General features: G+C 39.8%; 1 protein-coding gene across 1 annotated transcript in view; it reads right to left on the bottom strand.

Moving 5' to 3' along the window:
- Positions 1 to 10,000, bottom strand: part of LOC138945985 (tenascin-R-like) — a 26,527-nt gene that overhangs the window by 15,213 nt on the left and 1,314 nt on the right. The window contains exons 2-5 of the mRNA XM_070317518.1: positions 7,947 to 8,086; positions 2,143 to 2,356; positions 1,557 to 1,702; positions 881 to 1,175 (exon numbers count right to left, since the gene is read on the bottom strand). Of these exons, the coding sequence (XP_070173619.1) occupies positions 881 to 1,175; positions 1,557 to 1,702; positions 2,143 to 2,356; positions 7,947 to 8,086 (795 nt within the window). The remainder of the gene's footprint in view (positions 1 to 880; positions 1,176 to 1,556; positions 1,703 to 2,142; positions 2,357 to 7,946; positions 8,087 to 10,000) is intronic.

Here is a 10,000-nt window from a genome sequence, read left to right as displayed (position 1 = left end):
GAAAAATAGGGATAAAATCATGTACAGAATTCTGTACAGCAAATGCTACCCGAAACCCCACCTATACGGCGTGTATGACCTTGAGAGCTTCAGTCAACGCCTGAATTTTGCAGTGGTAACATCCGGTTTGCTCTCTATCAGAGCAATTATGAAAATGTGTGGTTACATTATTAGTTTAGGTTTGTTTTCTGTTTATCTTTTATTTTATTCTTTATTCTTATTCTCTGTTATTAGTTTGCATGACGCCTAGAAGGTGTGTGCGTCCATGTGCGCTTGTTCAGAAATGTTTGTCTGTGTGTGGATCTCGGCTATCTTTAATGTTATATTTTTGTGTATGAAGTTAATCTGTACTATATGTATTGTTACTCAACTTGATGGTTAAATAATTGCTATGCCGTTCTTGTCGTAATTGCTATGTAACTGTAAATCATATTCCTCATCCCTATGCCCCAAGAGGGCCCCCTGTGATCAGCTCAAAAACCTTGAAACATTGCAAAATTGCACACACACAAAACGTACAAGGGATTCGTCTCTCCCGAAAGCAAAAGAAGAAGAAGAAGAAGAACCCGATTCACTGCTGTACTGGGAAAACCACGCAGCCAGGTACCCCGCTGACAGGTAGATATACCAGCCAACCAATTAGATAGATGGTAATTTTGAAACTAATCAAATCCAAATCTGTATATTATGTGCTTGAGCAACGAGATCGTGCCAAATAGCGCTGTGAAGAAAATGGACAAGGCCCTCTCATCTTTTTAAACAAAATTCAGGGTGAAAAGATAACCAACCAATCAACATTTCTACTACATGGAACAACAACTTTTTCAGATCAATAATGGTATCTGGATGTGTTAAACCTGTTCTTGTGTTGTGCACTCACGTCTCAATACGTCGTTATCAGTCTCAGTCAACTCTTCCATGGCTCCATTCTGGTCCTTGTTGACCTGCTCTGCCTCTATCAGACGGGCCTCCAAGAGCGACAACCTGGTATCCTTGTCGTCCACGTTGAGCTGGGCTGCAGCCAACAGCGGGGAGTTCGCGTTCAGACAGCGGACAGCGGGGGCGGAGGGGGCCAGTTGACAGGAATAGATGCCTCCCTGGACAGGGCTTGACAGCGACAGGACGAACGTGCCATTGTCTTGGTAGCTGCTCTTCCTCACCTCACCTGATGGCGTCTGTCAGACAATCAATATTCGAGAATTGAAAGCATGTTCTGTCCTGAAATCAGAAATAAAGTTGCCGTTCTGTCGGTTGAGGTCGTGCTGTGTGTCCACTGTGAAAACTAAATGCAACAGTAGTAATACAACTGAGTTTGTGATAGTTCCACACACAGAAATTATATAGTATTAAGACAGATAGACAACACACACACACACACACACACACACACACACACACACACACACACACACACACACACACACAGAGTCACTTACACACAAACAAGCACACACACACACACATACGCAGGCACACACACGCACACACACACACACACACGTACACACACACACACACATACACACCCGCGCGCGTACGCACACACACACACGAACCTTCCAGACGACATCAACAGGGGGTTGACCAATGTCCACAAATTGACCACAGTGTAGCTGCTGTGTCCAGTCCTCTGTGACGTCATCTCGAACCACGTCATTCAGTGTGACGTAGAGGGCGCCATCTTTTGTAGCTGGGGCTTTGTCTGCAACGAAAATTGAATGTGCTGATCGATATGACCGCTGTAGCAGTATTTTATTAACTACGCTCGTTTAATTTACTTTTCCTGCCACAGTTGAACCACGAATGTTACATTGGTTTTGTGAAATAAAATAGTACCTGTTTTTCAGACTTGCTCGTGTTACAGACGTTTTCGTCCACACGAGATTACGTTGATTGTCTGACGAAGCCGTAACATACAAAGAGTGTAACATACAATCTTGCACATGTTTGCTTTAGTAGTGGAAAAGAAGGACAGCGTGTGACATTCTGTTTTGACAATCACAAAATGTTCACACAGTCGTGAAATAATAAATCAAATGGATGAATGTAGCAATCATGTTGCTTTACACTATTTTATCTCCGGCATCGCTTGCTGGTAGTTGATACTCATCATACAAAGCTATCACATGAAAACGCAATTACCTGCAACAGACAGCGTCACCGTCCTCCAAACTGAAGCAAGAGACGAGTTTGCCTGATGAATCTCCACTCGCACAGAATAGTTGCCGGAATCCTGAAGTCTGGCATCGTGAACAGACAATCCCGCGTTGTGGAGAAGAGTAAAACGCGTTCTGTCCGTCGCGTAGAAATGATTGTTTTGGTAGGTTGCTATCTGGGTCTTTTCATTGTCTGATTCCTGGGCAAAATATTGTCTGATCAATTTATTTGTATCCATTGACATTGAAACTATATATGCTTATGATGTGTTAATGTAAAATATATATTCTCTCTTTTATTCAAGTATTTGAATTGCATACACCAGTATTGTGATATTGTTCAAATTCTGTTTTCATTCTCACGAAACACTATTAATATAATTATCCCCGAGTACGCAGTAGGAGGGTCCAGCAGACTTTAATTGTGTGTCTGTCTGTGTGTGTGTGTGTATCTGTCTGTCTGTCTGTCTGTCTCGACTTAACAGCTTATTGCTGGGAAACTACTGGGCGCAGGTCTTTCAAAAGTTGATACACTAACTTGATAATAGGTCCGATTGATCGTATTAAAACTTCATAATGTTACCTGGGACCTAAATGCGAAAAAAATCACAAAAACGACTCTTAACGGCGGGCGCGATTCGCGGTGGGTCAGAACTGCCGTGCGGCTAATAGAAGAGCCAGCCAGCCAGCGACACCGGATTCGATTCCCGGCATGGGCGGTCTATTTTTTTATTTTTATTTTTAAATTCTTGTTTACTATTGTTTATTATGAACGTTTTAATATTTTATTTTACTCTAATAATTTTTTTAATTGTGTAAAATAATTACAATTTTTTTCTTTATTTATTTTTATTTTTTTTTTTTAAATATAAGTGATCCGGGTGAAAAGCGATTCGTCTATGGCCAAAGTGATCCGGGTTCGATTCCCGGCATGGGCGGTCTATTTTTTTCTTTTTTTTTTCTTTTTTTAATTCTTGTTTACTATTGTTTATTATGAACGTTTTAATGTTTTATTTTACTCTAATAATTTTTTTAATTGTGTAAAATAAATAAATAAATAATTTTTTTTTTTTTTTAAATCCAAGTGTTCGGGGGTTCGATTCCCGGCATGGGCGGTCTATTTTTTTAAAAAAAAATTTATTCTTGTTTACTATTGTTTATTATGATCGTTTTAATGTTTTATTTTACTCTAATAATTTTTTTAATTGTGTAAAATAAATTTTAAAAAATTTCTTTTTTTTTAATCCACATGCACAAGACAAAAACTTTCATACTGGGGGAGCGAGCCAGTCTGAAGAGTACTCGGGTCCAGCGCGAGCGTTTTTACATTTAGTCAAGTTTTGACTAAATGTTTTAACGTAGATGGGGAATCGAGACGAGGGTCGTAGTGTATGTGCGTGTGTGTGTGTGTCTGTGTGTGTGTGTGTGTAGAGCGGTTCAGACTAAACTACTAGACCGATCTTTATGAAATTTCACATGAGAGTTCCTGGGTATGAAATCCCCGAACGTTTTTTTCATTTTTTTGATAAATGTCTTTGATGACGTCATATCCGGCTTTTCCTGAAAGTTGAGGCGGCACTGTCACGCCCTCATTTTTCAACCAAATTGGTTGAAATTTTGGTCAAGTAATCTTCGACAAAGCCCGGACTTTGGTATTGCATTTCAGCTTGGTGGCTTAAAAATTAATTATTGACTTTGGTCATTAAAAATCTGAAAATTGTAAAAAAAAATAAAAAATTATAAAACGATCCCAATTTACGTTCATCTTATTCTCCATCATTTTCTGATTCCAAAAACATATAAATATGTTATATTTGGATTAAAAACAAGCTCTGAAAATTAAATATATAAAAATTATTATCAAAATTAAATTGTCGAAATCAATTTAAAAACACTTTCATCTTATTCCTTGTTGGTTCCTGATTCCAAAAACATATAGATATGATATGTTTGGATTAAAAACACGCTCAGAAAGTTAAAACAAAGAGAGGTACATAAAAGCGTGCTATCCTTCTTAGCGCAACTACTACCCCGCTCTTCTTGTCAATTTCACTGCCTTTGCCATGAGCGGTGGACTGACGATGCTACGAGTATACGGTCTTGCTGAAAAATGGCATTGCGTTCAGTTTCATTCTGTGAGTTCGACAGCTACTTGACTAAATGTTGTATTTTCGCCTTACGCGACTTGTTTATTGATTCTATGCGCTAAATACATATCTCTCTGCTCAGTCGGGCTGTCATGCGAAGTTGATGAAAGGAGTTAGAGAAAGAGAGAGAGAGAGGAGAGAGAGAGAGAGAGAGAGAGAGAGAGAGAGAGAGAGAGAGGGGGGACAGACAGACAGACAGACAGACAGACAAAAAACAAGAAAGGTAAGTTGTTGGAACGTTTGTTGTTGACAAAACAATACGTTACATTCCCAAATATGTCGACCCAGCGGTCTTTTAAGTGCACAGACAAACAAATATTAATTAAACAACAAAAGAAGACTTAGCTCGCAAGAGGTGCTATCGCTCGGGGAGATGACACAATCATTAAGAGGTATTAATTATAATTTTTTATTCTGAATTTTGGAGCGTTGGCAGTCTCTTTATTTTTGGATTTAGACAGACAGGCAGGCAGACAGACAGGCAGGCAGATAGACAGATAGACAGAGAGAGAGAGAGAGAGAGAGAGAGAGAGAGAGAGAGAGAGAGAGAGAGAGAGAGAGAGATACAATAACAATTCTTTACTTAACGAGGGTAATAGAGTAAGCAGATCACATCCAGCCCTCGCCCTAAAGAGGGACTAAGAGAGATAAATAGACGGAGGGAGAGAGAGAGAGAGAGAGAGAGAGAGAGAGAGAGAGAGAGAGAGAGAGAGAGAGAGAGAGAGAGAGGTGGAGAGAGGGAGAGAGGGGTGGAGAGAGAGAGAGAGAGGTGGAGAAAGAGAGAGGTGGAGAGAGAGAGAGAGAGAGAGAGAGAGAGAGAGAGAGAGAGAGAGAGAGAGAGAGAAAGAAACTGAATCTGAAACTGAAACTTTATTTCAAAAGGATAGAGGTTTTATCTTACAACCTGTCCCTTATACAAACCCTTAATTCGGACGCACATAATATTAATAATAATAAGAAAACAAAAATCATATTTTCACTACAAAAGGGAAAACAGTTCAATCATACAAAAAATAGTGTTGACATTGCAACACTGTGGCATTGAACGTATTGCATTAATATTATTTATAAACATCCAAAACATTTGATGACAAAAGGGATTAACATGTAATCATATTACAAATCATGTTTCTTATGGAGAGGAATTACTATGATCATTTGCTTGTATAATATGTTTATCCATACATGCACAAAAATAACAAAACACACACACACAAAACTTTCAGACATGAAAAGTATTCTGTTTACACATCAAGTGGGAATGGAACTGGCTCCTAAACGTTTTCACAGAAGCGGTATTTCGGATGTGTATGGGTATGGAATTCCAGAGAGAGGCTCATGAGAAAGCTGAACTTGACCTATGCAAGTCTAGACGAGGGATGGAGGGGATCAGATTCTGGGACCCATATCTTTTTGTGGCAAGACTGAAATGTGATTGTAAATATCTAGGAACATCATTTTTCATTACAGAGGGAGAGAGAATGGAATTGTTTATTTCAAATTGAATTGAATTGAATTGAACTTTATTTTTCGAGGATAACAGAATAAGCAATGTAAACATGCTTCTTTTCATCCGGCCCTCGCCCATTGAGGGTAACTTGATTAATAACAAGAAGAAATAGAAGTTAAGTTAACTACAGGGTGACACAAAAAATACGGTCATCACCAAAAGTCGAATAACTTCAGAAATGTTATTTAGATCAACACAAAACTTCAGCCACATTAGGTCAAGCCTATCAGGGATCGCGTTTACGCACGATTTTTGCGTATTTGACGCATTTTAAAAGTCGCTGACGCGTTTTTTTCGCCGCGCCGCGTAAGCCATACGCAAAAATATTGTAACTTTTTCTTGTCTTCACGCAGCGCTTTTGCTCTGACTTAATAATCACCCGATCCTGAAACTGACTATAGGGCTCGAGAAGTGACGACACACATGAAATCTGCGCGTCAAAACTAAAGTCCGTTTCTTTTTGCCTCGAAGTATCGCAAACGAACGTAACGAGGGTATTACCAGATGTCTTGTCGGATAATGAAACAGACATTAGCTGCTCTCCCATCTCGCGCTTCCAAAAGACGGAAAGTGTGTCTAGTCGTATTAGAGCGGGAAACAAACTCGCAAGGCCCGAAGGTTGGAGACAGCAGGGGTGTTATTCGACAGGCGTGCGCGGAGTTCGACAGGAAAACTCGCCGTATTTAGGTAAGGAGTGTCTTTAAGTCTTTCGTGCGTGTTTTGTTTGTATCTGTACGTGTTTTCGTAGTACGCAAAAATATTGGTCCGTGACGCGTTTTTTTCGTTTCGTTGCGTATGACTTACGCGTTTTTTTAAAAAGCTAGCGCGATCCCTGGCCTATGTAACAGACATCCCCAAAGTGTCAAGTCTGTACTACAAAAACTCTTTGTTTCGCTGGCGCACAAAAATGTGATCTATATGAGCTCCCCGGCGCTGCAGGCACACTTGGATCAGGGGGCAAAAAAACCCGGTCATCACCTAAACTTGAATAACTTTTGAAATAATTAATCAATTCTTTTAATTTTTCAGATTTACCAAGTGGAACCTATGTTCTATGAGTGTACCACATTTGAGCTTCGATATGGCATGGACTACGGAGGAAAGGACATTTATAGTTGAGGCATATTTTCGGCTGAAGTCAATCCATGCAGCTCAATTGCAATTCAAAGAACGGTTCGGATGTCGTGAATTTCCTGTCCACTCAATGATCTACAGATGGGTCAACAAGTTCAGAACCCATGGGACTGTGCGTAACCTCAATGGTAAAGACACTAACAGACAATCACACTCTGGACGACCGATATCATCAAGGACACCACCACATGACCGTTTTTTGTGTGTCACCCTGTACAATACAATTTACATAATTAACATGTCCAACAATTAAAAAGACATTTCAATGTGCATTATGAATATCAAGCAATGGTGTAATATTATATGAAAGAATTTTTACTTGTTTATAGAGAGAGAGGGAGAGAGAGAGAGAGAGAGAGAGAGAGAGAGAGAGAGAGAGAGAGAGAGAGAGAGAAATAGAGAGATAGAGGGGGAATTGCTAGTTCATTGGTGTGAATTTAGTAGTATACAGCAGATTGCACTGACACAGAAAAGTTTAAAACTATATATATATAAAAGAGAGAGAGTGAGAGATAGAGAGGGGAGAGAGGGGAGATAGAGAGAGAGAGTGAGAGAGAGGGGGAGAGAGAGAGAGAGGGGAGAGAGAGAGTGATAGAGAGAGGGGGGAGAGAGAGAGTGAGAGAGAGAGGGGAGAGAGAGAGAGGGGGAGAGAGAGAGAGGGGAGAGAGAGAGAGGGGGAGAGAGAGAGGGGAGAGAGAGAGTGATAGAGAGAGGGGAGAGAGTGAGAGAGAGAGAGGGGAGAGAGAGAGGAGAGAGAGAGAGTGTGTGTGTCTTGGAGAAATATGGTCACGTGTTATGAACTGTGAGTTGACAAAGCTGATGAAACAGGTTGAATAGCAACACGTTATACCCTTCCGCCGAACGTGATATGACATCAAATCTTAATCGTGAAGTAACATCTGTACAATTGAGCCTGTGGTCAGTGATGTGTTTCCATCACTCACACATTGTTTGCGTAGTATATATTTTACTACAAATGTGGAAGCTAATTCGGCGAACCTGAAACCACCAGTCACGGCCGAGTATGGTCTCTCCACGTCCCGTCACGAAAGACCAAGTGAAGGACGCGCTGCCTCCTAGACATGCCTTGATCGTCGCCTTGTCTTCAGGGCCTCCTTTCCACTGATACGCCTCCAACACTGTATAGTCATAAGGTGTCTCAATTACTCCAAACAATATGCATGAATTCCCACCTTGGTAATAATTGCGCTATGTCTGAAGGTTGAAGAACTTACCGTGCTCTACAATGACGGTTTTGAGGAAGGGTTGTTATGGGAATATTAGACGGCTTTGCGAGTTTATGAATCAGTTTATCATAAGCGTTTCAGTATGTTATCTTAAAGCGAGAGGATTCCGCAACAACAACAACAAAAAATCTCTATTTGAAGTGTGATAGGGCGAACTGTCACCAATAAAAGAGTAAAACTATTGTCATTGTCCAGTTAGTCTTTGTTGCTGATCAGTTTGTGTTTTGTGTCTATTCATTATGTGTAAACTAAAAGTGCTGGCATGCGCTAGCCGTGTCCAGCTGCAGGGTGAAGCAAGTTCCTTATCTCTTTGAAGTAGGCGGTGCACTTGTCAGAGACTTGCTGTAGACGGGTACACACAGAGATATAGAATATTCTATATCTCTGTGCGGATACCTCGGGCCCGCAGGTGGTCAGTTATTATGGAAAGCCGTTTGGTTCATAACCATTACACGTGTAATAAATAATTCATACACGTGTAATAAACAATTTATACACGTGTATTTATTTCTTACACGTGTGCATGAAATATTTATTACACGTGTATTCAATCATTTCTTACACGTGTATTAATCATTTATTACACGTGCATTAATCATTTATTACACGTGTATTAATCATTTATTACACGTGCATTCATCATTTATTACACGTGTATTGAAATTCACCAGTGCCGGACTGATCGTGTAACCTCTGCGAACGCCAAGAAGAAGAAGAAGATTACACGTGTATTTAATCATTTCTTATACGTGCAGGGAATATTTATTACACGTGTATTTAATCATGTTTTGCACGTGCAGGAAATATTTATTACACGTGTATCTAATCATTTGTTACACGTGTGTGAATTATTTATTACACGTGTATTTATCATTTATTACACGTGTATTAATTATTTATTACACGTGTAAGAATCATTTCTTACAAGCGTTTAAAATGCAGGAGTCACGTGGTTAAGCGACTTAAAAACTCGGACTGGGAATCCACATGAAAAACACTATATGCGTCTTCTTCGCAAACTTCTTCTGGCTCATTACCAGACTGCAACAAATTGATGCAATGGTTCACCTTTTGGCGGGTCTGATCCAAAAAAATCCCCTCTAGCGGCGTCGCCATTTTAAGAGATCAATCGCGCGCGAACCGGAAGTATTATAGACGAGAGTTGTTGCTTTGCAAGTCGTATATTTTCCGATTCAAGTTTTAATTTATTACAGGTGTATTTAATCATTTCTTACACGTGTATTTAATCATTTACTACACGTGTATTTAATCATTTCTTACACGTGTATTTAATCATTTCTTACACGTGTATTTAATCATTTCTTACACGGGTATTTAATCATTTTTTACACGTGTATTTAATCATTTCTTACACGTGCATGAAATATTTATTACACGTGTATTTAATCATTTCTTACACGTGCATTAATCATTTATTACACGTGAATTAATAATTTTTTACACGTGTAATGGTCATGAGCCAAACGGCTTTCCATAAGTTATGTAATATGCCGCCTGCCTGACTCAGTATCTCGGGGGATTCGGAGTTTTGTCAAGAGGGTGTGAATTCCTTTGAATTTGATAGGATGAATCAGCTCCCAGCTGGGCTGGAGGGTTTAAGCCCCCAACACACCTCCCCCCCCCTCCCTTCTTGACTTTAGCCAATGAAACGTGTTATCTCTTTGGGATGTTGTGCTACTATTGGTTACTAAGATTTTGATTGGATGTCTGTTACCCTAGTTGAATTGTGTGTGTACATGTTAAAGTGTGAGAGAGAACTTTGCGAGACACCGGAGAGAGAGGACG

The sequence above is a fragment of the Littorina saxatilis genome, linkage group LG13 (assembly GCF_037325665.1).
Source record: "Littorina saxatilis isolate snail1 linkage group LG13, US_GU_Lsax_2.0, whole genome shotgun sequence".
Classification (NCBI taxonomy): Eukaryota; Metazoa; Mollusca; class Gastropoda; order Littorinimorpha; family Littorinidae; genus Littorina; species Littorina saxatilis.
Note: the sequence above shows the minus strand (reverse complement) of the source record. Positions and strands in the feature narration are given on the sequence as shown.